Source organism: Pempheris klunzingeri, chromosome 20, assembly GCF_042242105.1.
Source record: "Pempheris klunzingeri isolate RE-2024b chromosome 20, fPemKlu1.hap1, whole genome shotgun sequence".
In the NCBI taxonomy this organism is placed as follows: domain Eukaryota; kingdom Metazoa; phylum Chordata; class Actinopteri; order Acropomatiformes; family Pempheridae; genus Pempheris; species Pempheris klunzingeri.
Window position 1 is genome coordinate 10,822,521 of NC_092031.1, and position 22,699 is coordinate 10,845,219.

At 40.6% G+C, this 22,699-nt stretch overlaps 1 protein-coding gene across 1 annotated transcript in view; it reads right to left on the reverse strand.

Moving 5' to 3' along the window:
- The window catches only part of LOC139219518 (protocadherin-15-like), a 143,070-nt gene that overhangs the window by 115,373 nt on the left and 4,998 nt on the right, over positions 1-22,699 (reverse strand). Inside the window, exons 2-6 of the mRNA XM_070851409.1 lie at positions 12,868-12,882; positions 11,938-12,003; positions 4,092-4,252; positions 3,404-3,559; positions 786-905 (exon numbers count right to left, since the gene is read on the reverse strand). Of these exons, the coding sequence (XP_070707510.1) occupies positions 786-905; positions 3,404-3,559; positions 4,092-4,252; positions 11,938-12,003; positions 12,868-12,882 (518 nt within the window). The remainder of the gene's footprint in view (positions 1-785; positions 906-3,403; positions 3,560-4,091; positions 4,253-11,937; positions 12,004-12,867; positions 12,883-22,699) is intronic.

Below are 22,699 nucleotides of genomic sequence, written 5' to 3' on the forward strand. Positions count from 1 at the left end.
TTACTGCAGCTCCAGGACTTCATGATGGAGTTGATCCTCTTTTTAGACCCTCTGCATGTCCTCTGTTCTGTGGAAAATAACTTCAACGTTTTTCTGCCTCGGCCTGGGCCCTCAAGACTTTCTCTCTCTCTGGAGTTCTTTGTTGAACCTCCACGTCCTGTCTTGCCACAGTGAGCTCGGTGACACGCATCTGCCTGTCAGTCGAATGCTTTCTTTTTGCTTCCTTGAGTTCTTGACGCAGTTCCTCCACTGTTGAGGGGCAGGCCACCGTCTCTCTCTGCTCAGATCTTGACCCTTCATGGCTTCAGCTCTCTGAAGCTCGCTCTTTAGCTCCTCAATTTTTAGGAGCATGGCGTCTTGGTCCTTCCACTCAGCTGAGATGAGAGCTTCATAGTGAAGTTTTAGCACTTAGTTCTTCAGCTGAAGGGCCCCTATGTCCCTGGAGAGGACACTGATTTCCCCCTCATAGATATTATTGAGGTTCCTTAATCAAATGTCTTGCTTTAAGTTGCTCCATTCTCTGTGCTGAATACAGTCACTGAAAACGCTTGTGTCTGATACTCTCAGTGATTAATGTTTGCCTGTTAAGACATACTCAATATGTATATAAATGAACAGGGTGCCATCATCTACCCCTTGTAGAATTCAACAACTTTACACAACAAATTTAGACCTTATAGAATTCTCAAATGTCTTAATGGCTGCACTGGTGTCTGTTGTCTGAGAAGAGGCTTCATGTGTGTCAATGCTAAAACACTGTATAACCTGTCAAATGGATAACCTACCGGGTCTTTCGGGTTGTACTGGATGGTGTACTCTATCTGCCCGTTGGGACCGTCATCAATGTCTGTAGCCCCATTGTTCCCCCAGAAACCAGAGAAGATAGTGGTTCCTACTGGCGTCAGCTGAAAACACAATAGAGACAGAACGTTTCAGTATCTTTGTCTACAAGCTCACGCTACAAACACTTCCATACTCTGTACCCCTGACAAAAAACAGCTTCTCTCGTGTATCATTGTGCCTTTTCTTCCTGAGTGTGTCATGCAAACATCTACTGTCTGCATCTGGCAGTGAAAGGGAAGGGACACATTAAAAAACTCTTCACATGCATCTGGCCACAACAGATCTTGATACCCCACTGTTTCTACAAAACAAACAGCAAATGATTTGCAGTTTTATGTTTATTGTGCTCAAATGGGGCATGAGAAGAAAGATCAGCTTGTAGCTGTTTGCGCGCTTTCATTTGCTCTGGAAATAAAAGCACAGACAGCATGGTCCAGACTGTGCCACAGTCTTTCTCTCTGTCACTACTGTGAATGTTTGCTATACCTCATTGCCCCAACAAATAGAATTTTTTAGATATAAGCGGGACATTGGGCGATAGATAATCGTATATGCAATCAGGAATATTAAGAGCTTGTTGCTCTCAAGACATAAAGAAACTGTGGATGTCGTTGTTTTGGTCTTTGATTGAAGAAAAATGCTAATAGAAACAGAAATACATTGGACCCGAATACTCACTGTCAAAACAGATTACAGCAATGACCAAAAAGGTGTAGGCTGAAGCCACATCTTATTACGCCTACCCTTTTCACACAATAAAGTTAACCAAATTAATGAACTTACTACAAACAGCTCAATCTAATATGCCACAATGTGTTAGTGAACATCCTGATTCATTTTCTTTGCGTATGGTTCACTAGTTATGTTTGTTGCTATTATTGTTGATATTCAGTGTGATTTTTCATAGAGGACTTTTTAACTTGAACTCATGCCACAGCATGTGAAAGCAAGAACGCTGCCAACCATAAATTCTGTGATTACGTGTCAAAACATAATTCTAATCTCTAGACAGCACGGGAATTTGAGGTTAAGTTTAAATTAGCTGCCGCTCCAGTGATTTGTTACATCATTTCCCTCAACAGGGTTATCTCTGCCTCCCACTAATCCAACAATGGTCTTCAGAACATCTCATGCTGACACTTTGCCACTTTTGGATGCAGCTCTAATGAACCAACTCCAGACTCAGGCACCAGTGCCAACTCATGAAATCAGCCACAAGGATCACCTTGTACCTGGAAACTTTCACAGTGAACTCATAAATTGTGTCCTAGACGTTCTTGCCGCTCTTAATCTGTCTGCCTCACTTTCTTGCACTCAATAATTATTAGTAATAGACAACTAAAAGCAGGCTTAATGTAGACAAAGCTGGATGAACTCCTGAGCCATTCTCTCAATATTAAATGTACCGCATTAGGTGGTTGGAGTTCTGGGGGCAACAGAATTGAATTAGACAATAGCTGTCTACCCAATAAGCAGGCTTGCACTCAAATCTGCTTGCCTGCATCAGAATAAGTGTATTCAGTTTTTGTAAATTATTACCACCGCATTTACCATGGCCTGGCATGAGATTCGTGTATTCGTGTATAAGATGCATCTCCTAAATTGTACGGTGGTCGTTGAAGTGAATGGAGGGAATTATTTCAGAGGAAGTAATGAGAAACTGGAGAGTTGTAGGTGGTGGGATGGAGGAGGAGGAAGACAGCCAGAAATATATGGAGTGTGGCAGAGGAAAGGTGGAGAGGTTGAAAAAAGGTGACATAATGAAGAGATGGGAGTGGTGTGGGGGGCATGGAAGCGAGGGAGTGACGAGGGGGAGCTCCAAAAACAGAGTAGAGAGGCCAAGAGAGAGAAAGAGAGAGGTTGAAAAGACAGATTGAGTTGGACAGGCTGTGGAAGACTGTATAATGAGATATTCTACTGGGTATGCCTGGGTCTGTGCTGGCAGCAGGCTACATGTATCCTTGTCCAGTGTAAGTTTGAACCTCCTCTAGTTAAATTCTGCTCTCACAGACTCTGGAGGGCACACTAACTGTGGGATTGGCATCTTAAAGACTATTCTGGAGGCCTAGGAATAACAGATTTAGATCCTTTCCTTGGCTGCCCAAACACTCCTCCCTGCTTACAGTACTGCCCTTCAACTTTAGTCTGACAGCAAAACACCATGTACGATACTATTTGGGTGGACGGTTTTATTCAAAAGACATTGCAATGTGCACCTATGCCAGGCTATATTTTTTGAGTGCAGATAATCATGCTGTGTTGATATAGCCTCTAACACCAGCATTGCCAGAGCAGCATTGGAAAACCTCAGCACAGTACACCAGTACACACCCCCATGAGTCCTGTATCTGCCATCATGATGGACAGCAGCACTGCAGGATAAGTGCGATAAATGAGTCTTGATTTAGGTGAAAGACTATACAGTATTTCCATCACACTGAGTTTTATGGAATTCGTTTTGGCTTCAGTACATCTTGGTGTGAGACAGAGGGTGTGTGTGTTTATACGTGTGACACTGCACATGTTTGTGTTTGTGTTTGTGTTTGCGTGCGTGTTTTACCTCACTGACGGCGACGTAGTATCTTGGCTGTTGGAAATGTGGTGCGTTGTCGTTGCGGTCTCGAACAACGATGCGCACTTCGTGTAAAATTACAGTGCCTACCAGCTCATTGGTACACTGAACCTGTACCACAATGGACTGAATATATGAGGGGGGCTGGAAAAGGGAAAAGAAAACAGAGGGATAGGTCTATGGTTAAAAGCTACAAGTGTACAGTAGCATTGCATAATTAACCAGAAAATAAAACAAAATAAATAGAGCAATTGCACAGAAGACTGCCAGCCTCTCCTCTATTGTACGTTTTGTGCCAAATCAAACTTTCAAAAACATATGCTGGATTACTTTACAAAGCAAAGCAGCAGGAGGCTGGTTGTTTTCCAGTCAAGGTGGAGCTAAAACCTTCTGGGTTTCTCACTAAAGTAAACGCTGGGAAAAGTGAGAGAGGCGTGAAAATTTACTGATGCCATATTCCTCCTCTGTAGTCAAGTGAGAAACAAAATCTAGGACCAAAGAAACAAGGAGGTATTGTTTTCATCTGCTGGAATACCATTACAATAAAGGAACAACTAATTTGACATGTGTGATTGTGGGACACACCATTTGGATTTCACTGTCTACCAATCTATTTATGTCCTTCTCCCTTTGACAAAACAGAAAAGACTAAAATAAAACATATAAACTGCCTTACATCTCTATCCAGAAGCCGTCCTGTGCTGTTGAGGTAAAGGGCTTGTTTTGAAGGGTCAAGGATCACCCAGTAGTCATGGTTATCCCTTAGAGACAGAGAGATGGTACGATCGGGACCCTCAGCCACACCATTTATCTGCATGTTCTCCACCAATATCGTTCCTGGGAAAACATTGAAAACACGTATTAACTCAACAGCTAGAGTGTGTGTGTGAGAGAGAGAGAGAGAGAGAGAGAGAGAGAGAGAGAGATGCACAAAGTCAAGACCTTCTGGAAATAGAGTATGATTCAGAGAAATGGTCCTAGATCTAACATTATTACTGAAACAAAAGGAAACAACGGCAGTCCAGAGAGAACCCCCTGCTTCTCTTCATGTTCTCAATTAATTATATACCTGGAAATTATATTTAGGCTGTAGCCAAGATCAAGGGCATGAGATGGAGAAATAAAAAGAGAGAGAGACCGAGTAAAAAGCATGTGGAACTTTGAAAAATTAAATTAAGTAAGGCAGACCAGATGGGGGGCTACTCTGTTTGCCTTCTCTTCACCAGTACCTGGAATACTTAAGACCAACTGGAACACAAAATAAAATCAACATTTCGAAGAAAGAGGCAGAAGGCTGGTGTGCCGGGATGCAGCACACGCTTTAATGACTGCAACGTTTTCATCTGCATGATGTTTCACAAAATAAATAAAAGTAAACAAGACAGACGGCACAGATGGAATAAAACTTGATTCATTTAGAACAGCCAACTGTGGGCGGTGAAGTGATTTGGGAATGAGAGGATTACTGAAAGACAAGGAGACGGAGACAGAAAAACAGACAGAGAGGGGACGGCTGTATATTTTCACGTGAAGCATATTATCTCATAATCAACACAAACCCAGGAGAAGTTGTAGGTCAGGAACAAGAAGAATGAAAATGCACATGATCTGAGATCTGAGATGATCTGAGATCTGTATTTCAAATTGCTTCCATTAATATGTAAATATTACAACTCCCACACAGGCCAAAGATGTGAGAGATTTCAAGCTCAATTTTGCTGTAGGTTTTCAGCGCATTTTTTATTTTTGTATCTGGTGAAGTTCACATGCTTATTCGCATGTGCTTAACCACAGTTTCATGAACCAGTGTCTTTTCATAGTTTACTGGAAAATATTATAACAGAAAAGATGCATTTAATATGTGAGGAACAAAGAAAACAGTACAGAAGCAAAATGTTTAAATGCTGTATTCTGTACAGCTCCAAATCATATGAGAGCCATTACAAGGCCCTACACTTTGCATTATTAATCAATAGTAACTGTGTGTGAGAACAAAACTGTCCTTCAGCACATTAATTAAATGTTGTGAAAGACACTAGTTTCTATGTGTGTGTGTGTGTGTGTGTGTGTTTACATGTGTACAATATTGGATTGAAGGTGGGAAATTTTTTGGCATCTGCCCTTTAACAGATGCTAGCACACATGGGTCAATACAAGTGTATACTAACACACCCACACACACACATCTGGTTATAAGGCAGCTTGTCCTCTGCACCATCACCAATGACCCTACAAACCACTGTGTGTGTGTGTGTGTGTGTGTGTGTGTGTGTTTGAGACAGAGACAAACAGACAGACAGACAGACAGACAGACAGACAGACAAAGGTAGAGCAATAAAAAGAGCAAGTGAAAATTAAAAATGAGAGATTTTAAAAAGTTTGTGAGTCGAGCAGGATCGTGTTTGCTTGCGAATGTGTGTGTGTGTGCATGCTCGAAAAACCTAATACTTTTCTGCCATGTGCACACACACAACTGCACACATACAACAACATAAACACACACACACACACACACATACACACCGAACGATCTCATATTTGATCTGCCAGACATAAAATTGGGTCACGGCCTTCTGCGCTACCATGGAAACCGTGTCAAATGCCTTGCTGTGATTCGCTGATGTTAAATAAACGGGGAAATTTAATGAAATTGGTTTCTTTATATGAGAAATGGGATAGAAAATGGAATTCATTAGGGGAGATTCATCCCTTGCTATCTTTTGGCTATCTCTCTTCTAGTTTTCTGCTTCTGTCTTGCAAAATGAGTAAAAAAAAAAAAGTACAAGTACAGGCAAAGAAGAAAAAGGCGACTAGGGCATACACCTTGTATGACTGTATCAAATTTAATTCCATAGACCATCTAGATAAATGGGCTCTTTTCACAGTGACCTCACTTCATAGGATGTGTGACTGAATACTGCACTCAGCAGCACCTGATTAAATTGACCCGTGTGTTAAGGCACACAGGCAGAAACTCAGGAAGCCATGAATGCATGTGCAGCAACACAGAGCAGAGAGAAGCACCCGTCCAAGAACAAAGCAGCACAAAGAGCAATTAGAGAGCAGGAGAAATGAGAAAGACGACAGAGGAAAGTGAGGTGAGAAAAAAATCGAGCTGAATGAGAAGCTGATAGAAATAAAGAGTGAAGAGAATATCCGAGGAAGATAGAAGATGAGCATTATGGTGGCACATTAATAGAATTTTATAGGACATTAGCTTAACTGAATGTAGCAACGCTGCTTGGGTGTCTGCCAGGTACCAGCCATGGGCTGAAAAGTAATCATCACATCTACCTGCTACTTCAGTTGGTGAGGGGATGAAAGAGGGATTCAAGACATATACCAGTACACAGTGGTGACTGTGCTATATGCCCATATAGACTAAGTTTATCTACCATCTGACCTGACGTAATTTAATCACTGAAGTCTATAGGCCATGTTGAGGGAAAAGGAAGGAAGCAGCTATAATCAGCACTTATTACAATAACAATGGATCATATGATTACTTGTATGTGAAAGGTTTACTTGTACAGATGAACTCTCCAACTATCATCACTCTGCTCTTCCCCACAGCTCCACAGAGCCCTGTAGCGACTTTTAGCTCACTGTGTTGCTTTTCCAGTCTGCAACTTTAGTCCCATGGTGCACTCTGACTGCTCACTGTTTTCAGTCAATGAAACCAGAGTGTATGATACATAATCAGCACCAAACAGCAAACATAAAAGTAAGCGACTAGCTGGCAAACACTGTGGAGCATTTCGTAGCTGAAGAGCTAAAAAGAGAATGAATATTCACTAGTTGGACAGAAAGCCAAATGAATGCTAATGCTGCACTGTGTCTGTTTGAAACAAGTTCGCCATATCAACTTTAAAAGTTCCATATTTTGCTTGTAATCATCAATGTAGTCATACTTGTAATTGGAAGTCCTACTACAACAGGTTTCCATGGTTTGGTGTTCGCAAAAAGAACCACGTTATTTTGCTCATTGCAGGCATGGCTGCTGCATCACCTCCTCCAGCTCGCTCTGTTTTAGAAGAACAGAATGATCTGCATGCTTCGCTCTCACCTTCGACATGTTCGCACTGCCAGGAGCTGGTGTTGATTAGGGAAAAACAAAAGGGGACAGCAAGGTAGATTCAGGAGGTTTTGGGTGGGGACAGTCAATTTGCTGAGGGGCCGGAGGAGGTGACATGCTCAACAGATCCCCTTATGACATCATAAAGGGAGCAAAATCTGACCAGAGCGTTTTCACACACATTTACTGAAAGATGGAGCAGGAGAAAAAGAGAGAGGGTGGTCTTTTCTCAGTCACATATTTACACCGGTGACACTTATTTATGTTGAAAACACATAAAAAAATTGCATTTTGAATGTCATGAGTTTTGTGATGGCAACTTTTTTTCCACTGCCCCCAAGTGGCAAAAATCGGGCTCTGTTATCGGGCTCTCCTATCAGGCATGTGACAGAAAAGTGCCAGAGCATTTACTACCTTACATGCTCTCATTGTCACAAGTTTCTCAAGAGGGATGAAAAGATGAAAGAAAATGCACAGGGCAAGGCACGGCACAGAGAAATAAAAAATGACTTATAACGTCTAAGCTCTTTCTACTGACTAGCATTAGACAGGTCTTCTTACAACACACTAGCAATATGAATACAAATATCCCTTTTATCTGGTATGACAGAAGGTTAGCTAATGTTTTGTGTTCATACAACAAGCTGTAGAGGACTCATGACACATGTACTGTGGGTGTGAGTAGTTTGACCTCACACTCATGTGACATGTGAAGAGGACCAGGCATATTTTTTTTACAAGCAGACATACACTTTTAGTATCTCTGGTAAGCAATATATGCATCTTTTATGTTTCAACCTGTTTCAACTCTGGTGTTGATATCAAGGAGGCCTAGAGTGGCGCAAGAAGGGTTTGCTTCACTCAAGGTGTCTTCGTGATGTAAATGTTGAACACTATTTTGTGTGGCTACTTCTTTACTACAATCATATTGTCGCATGTATTCCTCAGCTGAAGAATAAGCTCAGCCTTTGGTCTGCATCTGTGTGTTCAACTTCTCATCCCGGCCCTGAAAACTCTCCTTAACAGTGGGTCAAGGATTTCCATTGGCTTCGCAACACTGAGGTTAGTCTTCAATCAAATGACAAGAGTACTCAACTAGGTCCTTCCACCAAACCAAACAAAATATACGTAGTGAATGCTGATAATGAATGTCTTTTATTTGGAGTGGCCCAGGGTCATGTTTTTCATCTCTTATGAAAATTGTAGTAGAGGTTAAAATAAGGATAAAGCCTCAGGGCTGTTTGACAGAAAAAAAAAGTGCACTTTTTTGTGAACTCATGCACACGTGTTATTTGATTATGACAGTAACTGACATATTTGTGTTTTGAATTTCAACAATGACCTTAACCCTAGTTGTAAAAGAGATTGTAAAACAACTTCAGCTGACAACCCTTTAGCGAACATATTTTGCTAGAAGAAGCAGCTGGGATGATTTTCTATCCATGTATGGAATAATAACTAGTGTTTTATTTGGCTTCGGGGACCCTTACAGCATTATCAGTGGTCAAGCTAGATTGGCAAAGCTGAGTATTCCTACAAGAGGAGACTAATAGTGTTAGAGCATATGTGAAAATGATTGTATACTATTAAATGCAATTTTGTATGCCGATGTAGCATGTATTATCTGCTAAATGATAAATTGAATGCATTGGGGGAATGTTGTTTGTCATGTTATTGTGAAGACCCCTGATAATAGTGTGTGTATGTGCCTGTGTTGCTCTATGCATGTATGTGTGTGTGTGTGTGTGTGTGTGTGTGGTTCTCCTACACCTATACACTCGTTCTAATCACCCTTTTACTTGATATTATTAAAATCACACCCCTAATTTTAATGTTATCTTCTTTTATGACATTTCCCTGAGGAAAAAAATCCCCAACTTGTATCTTGTTACTGCCCCCTCTCTTCCTCCCCTTTTCTCCCCCTTCCTCCGCCTCTTTTCTTTCCTGGAGTCTCTCTCCCAACACCAACCCAAGATAATCACCCTAAAGCGAGATTCTCTATTAAATCTGTAACACTATTTCACAGCCACAGAGCAATACATGGCATTATGCATACAACCCATTCCAATACTAAATTATTTTTTAACAGCCCTGTTTGGAAGATTACTGCGCAAACAGGCAAAAACGCACACGTGTACATACGGTCTGTGCACAATGAACACGTCAGTGCAAAGATAGACAAACCATGCGCCGCACACATTGTTGTTTGACAATATAATGCAGACTTACATGTATATGCACACATGCAGCCATTTGAGCACACTATGTAGCTCCCAATGCAAGATCCGTTTTCTGGAACTTGTGTCATATTCACACATGCACAATCACAGAAAAGCACATTCTCATATTTCCTTTAACCAATCTTCAAGGCTAAACTCATATTATGGATATTATGTTGAATTGACACAAACTTAACTATTTTGTAGCTGAAAGACTGAATTTCCACTCCAAATCTATTTTCTAAGTCTTTTACGTATTGTGTGTGTGTGTGTGTTCACAGCAGTATGTTTAACAGCAGCAGTGAGTGATATGAAGACCTCACATTGCCCTGGGTACGGCCTCTCAGGCTGCATGCTGGCTACTGCCAAACCCTTTGATAAGAGGAAGTTGCTCCTGCAGCCCGAGTGTATGACCTGCAAACACCACTCAGGGCTGAGAAAATACATCAGACTCCCCTGCATGCTTCTTCAGCTCACAATACTAATTGAATCTAGATGTTTTTTTTCCTAATAAGAACAAAATGAATCAAAATAAAAGATTAGACATAACAGTAAAGTGTATTAATAATACAGCTATTTATAAAGCATTTCTATCTTTTATTAGGCTTACCATAAAATTAGAAAGCATAATATATTTTGCAATAATGTGTTCATTTCCATGATCTATGTACATAGCATGGGAATTCACCACTGTCATTCTTTTTCTTTTTATGAAGAACCTCTGACCTTTTGTGTCTCCTAAGCATACAAACATGCACTCTTGTGTCAGTGTTGCCTACCCAGTGAACACTCCTCTGAATGAGGAATATAGATGAACACAGTAAAGATGAAAATATGTGAAGTAAGAGAGTGGGTAGCTTAATAGGATGCGGTAAGCCATCATTATGCCAGCTGGGTAGATGGAAGGCACGGCTCTCCACTCTGTCTGGTGTTGCTGTGCTAATCTTTTTATGTCAGTTAGGATTACAGGTGATCAGGTCTCACAATTTAAAACTTTGTTGAGAAGCAGACGTGGCAAACATCATGACAGGTTTCTGTTTCTGAACAGTAATATATAGGAGATAAGAGGTTGATTTAATCACACAGAACAGCTTCTCTGTGTACATTTCACCTTCCCCCTCGAGGCCAACATGAGCCTTAATTTACTTGTGACCAAAGTAAGGATTAAATCCATCAATTAAAATGTGATCCCTCCATGAATAACTTCCTCTGAACATCGCATACACACAAAAGTCTCCTCTAAAACTCCAAAGGAGCCTCTGGGATTGCATGCTTGTTTGTATTCGTCTATACAGTCAGCTACAGGAGCCACAAATTTGCTAACAAGGTCGAACAATTTGAGCCAGCTCTGGAAAGAAAAATACACAGAAGACATGTCAGTGTTCGGATAAAGTGTGCCTGAAAACTCTGGCAGCCTTAGTTTTGTAGTTTTTGTCAAGTGGTTTGAGAGGGTGGGGGAGAAAAGACCAGATTAGAAGACAAAATAGCTCCAATATTCAAATTAGGAGTTCTAGTCAAGCAAATGTCCACCATCCCATGCCATTATTTCTTTCTAACTCAAGAAGTTATAAGCAAGACAACCGCTTGACACAAAATATTAAGGGCTGGGAAAATTACTGACAATTCATAGTAATTGTTGACTAAATCATATTAAATGAATAGCTTAGGGATATTTTATTGGCTGTCTAGCTGAGAGTTTAGTGAGAGGATGAATACCCCTCTGTACCTGCCTATTTAATATGAGGCTACAGCCAGCAGCTGTTAGCTTAGCCTTGCATTAACAGGGAAGCATCTAGTCTGGCTGTGTCCAAAGGTAACAAAATATGCCTACCGACACCTCTAAAGCTCACTAATTAACACGGTTTATCTCGCCTTGATGCTTTCTAATGAACTGCAACATTTAGTAAGACAAGTATGCACACACAAACAGATGTAAATACACACATCTTTTTGTTGTTTACGCTCATACACAGTGATTCGGCTCAAACTGAATGACCTAATATCTTATCTCCTGGGTCTAGGATCAGGCTCTTGGCACCAACCTTATGAATATTAATGAGTACAGGTTACATGCCATTCCAGTCAGCATCTGCTGAAAAGGTCAAGATCATCTGACACAGATTGTTTAACATCCGGTAAAAGGTGATGACCATGTTCACTTGCTACATCTACATATTACACCTACTTTCCAGGATAGAGAGAAGAAGTAAAACTGCTGAATACTTTACCATTGGGGCTTTCTTCGTCTATGGCAACGATGGTAGCAGGAGGGCCCGACCGGGACAGTTTACATTCTGGGAGGGTGAAAAAGAAAAAGGGAAAATTAAGAATTCTTATCGGTGTCTTCTGGGGTTTCACTGGTTTATATCCATTTTAGAAAAAGGCCTGAAGTATAAAACTCATTTGTGAAGCATATGGATGATTTCACTTGATGAATGACCGTTTCCACTTTAGTGTAAAATCGTGGTTGGACAATCAACATGGGTTGCAACTAAAACAACAGTAAAAAATATTGGTAGAATGTGAAGTTCAGTCATAGGCAACCAAAAACTGTTGAATAGGCTTATTACAAAGGTACAATGTGCAAATTCCACAAGCATATGGCAAATGGCTCTATAAGATAATTCAACAATTTAACTACACTTGGGTCTAAAGCACCTTCCTGAGGGGAAGCTATTCAAATTGTGGGCACAATGGATGGGCATGGATGGGAGATACTTCTATCCTCATATGCCAGAAGGAGTGTGGTTATGAGCAGAAACAGCATCATAGTGTCCAAATAGAAGAAAGAGGAAGAGACAAAGACAGATAGAAAAATAAAATCCAACTAAAAACCTTGGCTAAGAAAAGCTGTAAGGACAACAGCAATAAAGAATATGCCTATTGACCTAGTTCTTCTCTCTACATTGAGATGAATTTTGGATTTTGTGAAGGAAAAGAGCAGATGAAGCTTATAACTCAAATGAAATGTCGGAGAAAAAGAGGTGAGGTAAGGGAGGCGAGACTTGACAGTGAAGACAGACTAATGTCTATTTTTTTTTTTTCAAAAATTAATGACAGGCCTAACAACCTACAACCATCTGTGCAGGGTTAGCGGAAGTTAATGAACTAGCACATTAACTGGACACACAGCTAACAGAGGAGGAGACAGTTCTTACCCTCATATTGCCAATCTGCAGTTTGAGACGTCCCACCAGGAAGGAGAGAGAAGGAGACGGAAAGGTGGCAGCCAAGGGAGGATAGGAGGAGTGAAAAAGCAGAGGAAAAAAAAAAACTTGTGAAAGAAAGGAATTATCCTTCAGAGCAAAGCAAGGCAGCAGCACAACCAATAGAGAGGGGAGAGTGGGGAGTCAAACATGAAATGCAGTAAGTGGGTTTGAAGTTTTCAAGAACATGAGAACAAGCAAATAAGAAATGTGCTGTGAGGTGTGAGTGTGTTTGTGTTTGCATGTATAGTATACAAATGCTGATGTGCTTATCTCCATAAGCTTTTCCACCTCCATTCACTGCCTCCACCAGCACTTACTGTACTATAAGGGGAAATAATTTTAACCCAAGCTGGAGGCTGAAAAATGGTGCCATTTAGTGGGAAAAACAGCAAGAACATTCAAGGATTCGGCTTTTTCCCTCTGTCCTTACCAGAATACGAAAAACACAAGCACACCCACATTTGCCAGACGGGGTAACATTATTGTACAGCTCTCAAGGATAGTTAAGAAATATCCCACAGGGAGGCTGGAAGACGGATATCTGCTCACCTAGAAAATAAACTTCATGCAACAATGATCACTTTCTCACACACGGTCTCTCTGTCTCTTTCCCTCCACGATTAAGCATTACAACTGTGCGACATCATAGATTATCTCAGGATTCATTGGTAACGTGTCTTGTTTCTTGCAATGAGAGACAGTATTGAATGTTCCCAAATATGGATTAAACTGTCCTCAGGCTCAGAATTAGCTTATCTTAGTGCTGAAAATGATTGCTTTTCTAATTTGTCATGCAGAGAAGGAGGAAAAGAATGTTTTGGCGTCATTTACAACTGACCCTCAAACCAAGCCAAATGCTATTTTGTTCACTTTACACCTCACTTTGTTGAATGCATTGGGAGGTTTATACATATACATATATAGGTTTATGAAGTCGAGCAGGTAAGTGTGTGCACTCGATTCTGACAGACACAACCCGCAGGGCGTCTCAGAAGCATCTGAGAAGCAGCTCAGATTACAATAGGCTTCATCAGTGATCAAGCTGCACAGGGCAGATGAGCCAGACAGGAAGTCATACAAAGGAAGAGCACAGAGCATCCAATCAGTTTTCATAATAAAATACCCCATTCAGACTCCTGATCGTATACAGGTCACTACATCAATATTACTTGAAAACTGGTGGCATGAGGCCAAAAAACAACCAGTCAGTGGATTTTATCACCATGGATGACGAGAGGTTAATCTGGGAAATATAACAGCACTTTTCCATAGGCTACAGCACAATACAGTAAGTAAAAAACCACAATGACCACAATTTGTTACCCTGTTTACCTATGAGTGAAGAACAAAAATCAAGGAAAAATAACCAAATCAGCTAAAGTAAACTAAATCAGCCAGGCGAAATGCTCTGCTTCTGAAAAACTCCTGGTAGGGCATGAAGCTGTGCAGAGGATGGAACAAAACCGGACCAAAGCTGGAACGTGACTCAGCCTCATCTGGTGGAATCAAGCGACAAAGGTGTAAATGGCAAATAATGCAAAACAAAAAGTAGATTACTGGCTCAAAAAACATACTTGAGTAAAGAGTGGAAGTAAGATTTAAAATAGGGGCATTAAAAAAAAATGTTTTTACTCGTGCATTACTTGTTACTACCCACTTCTGATTGATTCCACAAAACATATTAACTAATGCAAATTAGTTGTTTGTAAGAGGGTTGCATCAGCTGCTTCTTTTCACGGTTTAATGAGTGGGAGGTTCTATGCGCAAGTGACCACGATGTGAATTATCATCAGCTTTAAAACCACAAACACACGCTTGTGTGTTTGCCTACAACCCAGGTCTCTGTGGCAGAGAAGGAGGATTTCTCTCCTTCTTCCTTTTGAAGTTTTTCTGAGGGTGCATCTCAGGTTAGCAGTCCAAAAAGATGCATGAGCCATGGAACAATAGTCACTAGTTACATCACACTATACCAGCTGGCTTGTGTGTGTGTGCATGCGTGTGTGTGAACAGCAGATGACAGATGTGTATCCCCTGCTTGACTGCCTTTTTATCCTTCAGTGTAAGCTGATGCCCCTCATCTATTACTAACCAGCCATTTGTTCTCTATGGGGCATCTCTGTCTCTTTCTCTCCCCTCAGTTTTTTCCCTCCCCTGTCTCTTCTCATCTGCCTCTGTCTCTCCACCTGTCACCCTGCTTCCCCCATCAAATAACAAAAATGAAATGGGATGAAACCGTAAACAGTCCAGGTTGAAACTTAAAGTGACAGTTGAACACGATGAGATATCAAAATTAAATGAACTAAATCTTTTTAAAGGCTGAATATCCGGAACGGATATGTGATGCTAATTTAAAGTCCAATTTTTCTCTGTCTAAAATGAATTTGAAGAAATTGTTGGCACTTCTTTCAGGTTAAATCTTGATCAAAATAAATGCTTCCATGTATCTGCACGGACGTTAAACCGTGAAGATGAAGTCAAGTTGCCACATATTGTTAACAGGGGCTAAATTTAATCATGTGTCTGAGTCATTTCCTTTCTCTTTGCACCACAGTTAACTCAAGAGGTACAAAGTTACGGGAAACACATGAGAGACGAAAATCAGAATGAAGAGTCAATTGCATAGAAATGTAAATTCTCTGCTTGTCACAGGCATATTTCCTGACAAGAGTACAATTATTTCCATGAGATACCCACTATAAGGGCTTCTATACCATGACTAGTGTTCTCTTGTATGCAGGGACTTATCTTCGCTAAGTGTCTCTACTCATGCTCACCCTCTAAAGTTTACTTGAACATTTCTTCCCTCATTGATATGTTCTTGTCTTCCTGTGAGCCCTCACTTATACTCCCCTAAGCACACGCTTGTGCTCTCGCCTTTCAAAGTTTCTGGAAAAAATAATCACTGAAATGACTTTGTGCATAAGGAAGTGAATAAATCCATTGGATGCCAGGTTTCTGTCAAGGTGATGAAAAGCTCCTCGGAGAGCTGTGTGAGGGGAACGGAGGTAGAGCGTTAAAGGTGTGGACCACAAAAAATAAAAAAAAAAGACTTAAAACTATGAAATAGACCTCGCCATTCAGACAATATCACAGGCCGTGAGTGACCTGGAGTGTTTCAATCAATATCTTCTTTATTTACCATTCAGATCTTGTCCATCTAGGTTTGGCAGGCAGAATAAGCAGATACAGGTTGCCAAGGTTGGCAGAAATAAAGTCCATATTAAGAACGTTGACTGAATGGGAGGAGTTAGAGACCACAGCAATCCCCTAAAAACAGTCTTGAGCTAGATGCAAACAACTGTTATTGTTCCGTACACATAGCTTAGCAACTGTCTCCATGACACACTGCTTAGGAACTGTTTCCTCACAACACAATTCCATGTGCACGTTCACACCACTTCACACAGTTTACACGATTGTGCGCGTATGCCCGTCTGCACTCACACATGCTAGAGTTCCCATGAAATATACATGCGGAGACTGTGACTCAATAGGGCACCTGGACAAGGCCAATTGTGTGTTGAGCCAGGATCCATTGGATATGTAGAATGAGTCACTCCACGGGGAAAAGACGCTGCATTGCTGACAATCAAGATACCCAGCATGCTTAATGTATGTCTTCAGTGAGATAGATGCTTTTCCTCTGACTACAGTTTCCTTGTGATCAAGGTTTGTCTCCTATTATTGTACAATAATATCTTTAATCTTCAACCTATCTGGGTTTTGTGCATTATTTCATATGTGTTGAGTCCTTTGCAGACAGATTTCCTCCTCCACATGTATCGCATTCTTAAAGGAATAGTTCATCATTCCTTGAGTCTCTTTAAAACCACAAATTCTTCTCTGATATAAACTAATCAGATGCTGACTTTAACTTCATATTTAAATGTGGGGTATGACAGTGACATTCATCTGAACTCTCTACAAAACAGAGAATGAGACCAAAGTCTAAAATGTGTAACTACTCCTTTTAAGCCAACAAGTAAACAGTCTTTTAGCTGTTGTTGTTGTTGTCAGAACTAACTACTGATGATCGTCCTTAATCTCAGTCCACAAACACACGATCGCCCAAACTATTTTGAAGAGTTTAAGTGGCTTCCTGTTGAAGGCTGAACTCAACAGTTAAAACTCATTATTGTCTATAAGATTTTAGGTCTATATCCAAATAATTGTACTGGGTATTGTCATTGAAGGCAAGTGAATGTGAAACTTGAAACAAGTCAATCTAATAAGCAAAGAAGGGAGAAGCACATTTCTCCACACAAAGGCTGGATGAAATTAAATCTATCCATTCTCGGAATAGTGAGAAAAATGTGTTATAACAATGGATCGTGATTAAGGGCCCGTGTCTATATAGCATTTTTTAGTATTTTAGTGTTTTAGTTTTTAGTATCAGGGTCTTCCAATGGTTCCCAATGGGGAGAAAGTATATAGCGCCCAGCGTCTTTTTTCTGAGTGCTCTGCCTTTTTTTGTGCAGCCACACCGAGCATTTCTAGTTGAAAATCTCTGTACTTTTCAGGCAACCAATCATATATTAGATGGGGCGACTCATCATCCGATAACCAAGAAAATGGAGGAAAAGCTTGTTTTGGCTTTGACTGACTATCTGGTGCATTGGTTATATGTCAGACAGAAACTATCACAACACAGACAGAAAAGCCCATTTGTGGGAGCACTGAGGACATTGGATGGATACTGAATTGATGAGGCAAATATGACAACAGCAAAAAAAACGTTTCTTGCACAAAAATAATTTGTGTTTGGTCAAAGGATATTGTATAACTTCACCCAGAGCCTAAATTCAAAACAATGCAACAACAGTTGCATTTCAAACAAGTTAATTTTTTTCAGTGTAGGCTGGTCTAAACTTTTCTACCATACACTGTAGGAAATGTTTAGGAAAGAAAATCGGAATACTAAACATAGCGGCAGTACATATAACCCAATGAGAAATCAGCAGTGTGTCTGCAGAGGTGAACTCCATGGCATAGAATCAGACAACATGGATTAACAGAATGTATTGGCAAGCTGAGGATGCTTTCTCCCCAAATGACAGTGAAGAATACCACAGGCGTCACTGCCACCACACTGGCCTGTTTCCACTGAAATAATTGACTCGTTTCATCTGATGATGTTTCAGACTGGGCCTGTGAATGATGCGCTGTGGGCATCATTTCACAGGGCAGAGAGAGTAGCAGGCAGTCTTCTACAGATTATAATTGTTTCTCGTCCAGTGAGGCCAGCAACAGACAACAGAGTGATTTGCAGAATTAAGGTAGGGCCATATAGTTTACAGAATCACAGACAGAATCACAGAAGTGAGAAAAGCCATAGGAAGCTGATGCCATACGGTCCTGCATCAACAGCAATAGCTGAGTCTTACAAAGAACCTTTACAATGTGTAATCTTGGGGTGCTGTTTTTCCAACAACAACAAATGAAATTGAATTACATGATAATAGCTTTGAAAACTTGAAAAAACTTCTGGCTACTGATACTTACAGCCTTTGGAAAGGTGGGCACATTTAGACAACAACACATTAAACTAAAACAAATAACATAATAACCTTTCTGCACTCTAGAAAAAATTTTTATTCAAGTTTTGATTCGCTACTATGCTAGATCTACCAAGAGATCCAAACTGATCACTTGAAGGCCTTGCGTTAAATTTGCGTTTGGTGCATTCCACCTGCTTATAATGTGTCCTCTCTATCATAAGAACATTTAAGGAATCTATGAAAAACAGCTGCTGGACAGAGACAAAAATTTGGGACTATTTATCAAAATAGCCAGAAACAGGTTTTACCGTACCGTGTTCTGTCTTTTACAGCCATTCATTCAGGATTCCATTGAGTTCAGCACTATCCTTTACTTGAAATAACGTTAACATTGTGGATAATTGACTGTTCTTGTTCTAATGGCATTTAATGAGGACAGAGAACGTGCTGCCTGTGCTTCGCCGACCTGGGGCTTTGCTAACGTTGTTGACTTGTTTGAGCCATGAATGTTGACTGGGTGATTGTTTGTCTACGGTTTTTGGCTTTTATCATTCCTCCTTGAAATTCTCCCTTAATGTCACAAAGGAAGAATGTTTGGTAGCTAGCTAGCTAAGGTTGCTATGTAACATTAGCTTGCGATAGTTGGAGGCAGGAAGTGTTGAACGTCATGCTATACATAAAAAGGGTAAAGAATACTGATTTCAGACCTGCCTATAGTGAGTTAACGTTTTAACAAACAGATGTTGCAGCTGCACATTACAAAAAATCCTCATCCCTTAGGCCCAGTGGGCTGCTGGGCCACCAGGCCTGAAATACACTGGCCTGTAGTGAGTTTTAGCGTCTTTACTTTCATTTCAGACTCAACACGTTCTATCCAATATGAGTTCAAAATAGTTTCGAAAGCTTTTTAATCAGATTCTTTACTGTGCCATATTTGTTCTCATTTGAGCTGAAGTTGTACTTGACTGCGTTCTGCTTGTTGCCATCTGTTAAATACTCGCTTGGATACTTTGCCTGGAGTCTTGATTGTGAACGGGAAAACCCAATGATGGTGAACTCAAAAATATGGTGGAATAATATGTGAGCACAAAAAAAAAAAAAAAGCAAACGGAAGTCATCTCAAAGGCCGTCTGTGTTGATCAGATTCCTTAAAAGATTTCTTTATTAAAAAAAAGAGGAGTTTGGAAAAAGCCCTTTTCCCTGTTGATTGATGGCCACAGAATTTGTAAGCGGCACACTCAAAATTGATCATGTAACAAGAGAGAAGATGGAAGAGTCTGACATTCAATATGCAGTTACATCAAATGAAATGTAGAGACGCCATTTAAAAAAAAAAAAAAAGTGTCTTTTAGAATATCCTTTGAAGCAATGCAGCAAAATCTGCAGAAAATGTGTTTTTGGGTGTCTATTGCATATGCAAACAATGAAATGAATGAGGATTAATGGCATCACAGTGACCTAATATTGTGCACAATATGAGTATAAGTGTGTAGCAATCCCACAGTATGTGTGGGCGTGTAGCCATTAATAATGTTCCACAGGGTTTGTAAGTTAATTACAAATTGGGCCTTTTGATATAACTTAATTAACATGCAAAGAGACTCCTTGAGATAATTTACTTATTAAAAGCACATTATTAAAACTGTGTAAATGAAAATGTTAAAACACGAAGCCGCGCTAGTATTTTTTTTCATTCATTCTAACTGACGCCATGTGTCTAATCCGCAACATGGCGCACGATACACTCAAGCCCATAGACCAAACAGTTTTTCTACAGAACTGACTGTTTGACAGGAATGACGTCTAAAAATATACTGCACAATCTTTCAAACCAGAGGATTGAGAGATATGGTAGTAAAAGGTTGAAATACAGGAGTAGTCAGACAGGAGAAAGGGTGTTTTTTTTCTCTAAAAGTTCTCGTGTGTCATGTCCTTTTTAAGCTTCCATCAGCAGGTACACCAATCTACACCATTCCCTGGGGTCCGATTCCTCTCCGTCTTCCCTCCTCTACCCAACCAGCCAGCCATTCATCTATCACCCATTCATCTGTCCATCCACCCGCCCCCTCGATCTATTCATCCATGGAGGACAGAGGAGAAGCAGAGGGGACAAAATTGGAGAGGAGAGGAGACCATTCAGGGGGACAGAGAAGGAAAAAAGAAGGGGGGATTGTTAGAGGAGAGTTTAAAAGAAGAGAGGAGAGGGAGAGGGTGGATGGAGGACTGTGAGGAGAGGAGAGGAGTAAAAGGAAAGGATTGTAGAGGAGAGACAGTGTGACCTTGTGTTAGATTGATGTATCTCTGGAGAGAACGGATTGTAGACCCGCTCGCACACACACACACACACACACACACAAAAAAAAAAAGGCACATGCACAGAGACACACGTACACACATACACACACAATGCTGTAGGGATCACCACTTTGTCACTGTGCTGGCTTATCCATTATCCTGACTCTCTCCCCCTCTCACCCTCTGTCTCTGTCTCAGTGTGTCAGGTCTGTTCCCAGCCGGTGCGGGGTTGAACACAGCTGACAGCGGTAGTGGTGGTAATCAGACAGTAGTTGTTGTGAGGACACATGGTGGAAATACATAAACACCCCTCCAGTAACCCCAAATGCTCTTATTGAGCAGCAACTGTAGGACCCACAGTCTTGTCTGTAGGTATAGCCTGTAGAAGAGATGAGGGTCAAAAAAAATTCAAAAGGAATAGTTCATCATTTTAGGTAATACATTTATCAACGTTATTAACTATCAGTATCCATCTCATGTCTGGGGTGAGCGCTATAGAGTTTTTAATAGTGTAGCATTAGGAGCAATGTTTTAAAGGCACAGTGAAATGAAAACTTAAAATCCCCCTGTCCACTTCCTGTAAAAAGTATTTTTGCTGACTCATCTTCAATTCGGGGCAGTTGCATATATGCATCAAATGAAATGTTACTTGGGGTGACTTACTAATCCTGCCCATCATATAAAGCCACACTTGACTGTTGGCTAGGGTGTAGCAATCAAGCAAACGATATCATAGGAGTTGGGTGACTTGGCATTCAGCTGGCAAAAACGTAGTTTGCATTGGCAAAGAATGTGGGTGAGGTCTAATTTGTTCTTTTGACCCTTATACTCATCCTCCTAACAACGTGGCTCAGTGAGGTATGAATACAGCTCCATATCTGTTTTCACTGAGATACAACCAGGTTTTACCAATCCATCAAGTTTCCATTCCATACATTTTGACCAATTACATCTCAAGGAACTGATTTAAATAACTCTTAACTAACTCCACTTGGCCCATATATCTTGTTTCACTCAGACACCAGTCGCTATACAGATGCTCAACAAACTCTGAGCTTCTGTAATGTTAAAGAGCAGGCCCCTTTATCAACTCCTGGTGATGGTAATGTTCTATGAAATGTAACAATGTTCAAGCAAAGGCAAGAAGTAAGAGGACTGCTAGCTTGTAAATATGAAGTAAACAATCCTAGCTATGAAAATCAGCTTTGCAAATGTTTTATGAGGATGAGAATTTTCTTTGTTAGACCTCAAGATGAGAATGAGTGAATGTAAATTTAACTGCTAACTCTACTGGGTACCTTTAAGTACAGAGATAGACTCAGGATGTATTTAGACTGGAGGCAGAGTGAAACAGGTAGCCTGGATCTTTCCAACATACCACCAATACCCCTAAAGCTTACTAATGTCTCACCCATACATAAAAAATCTAAGAAGTCTGTTTGTGGTCTAAAGGCCCCCATGTTTTTTGAGGGCATTTTTTTTCCTCTGTTCTGTCTTCTCTGCTGCTTCCTACCTTTTCCTTTTTATCGGATACTATAACTGGACTCTTGTGTGAGCACCAGTGCACTATACAAATACAGACTGAGGATCTTCAAAATAAAGTTTTGTGCTGTATGTGTGTGTCAAGTCTCTGGTACAATTTATTGACTTAATGCAATAAATAAGCTGTGGTCTTTTGAAAGGGGTATACAGGGCACTGAGAGTGAAGCAGAGGAAGTAGAGGCAGCGCAGAGATGAAAGACAGCAATAAATGGTAGCGGGGAAAGGCTCCAGAAGCAAAAGGGAGGTGTGGAGAAATACAAGTCCACTCTGCATCAGACGGGGGGGTTTAACAGGGAGATGACAGGGGCTGATGAGAAGAATAGAAAACGGACAAAGACAGAGGATGAAGAGAAGGGATGGCTGAAGAGAGGACAGATGAGAGAGACATTCACTTCAGATGAAACATCTAACAACAAAGGAGATCAGTAATAAATATTAAAATCACC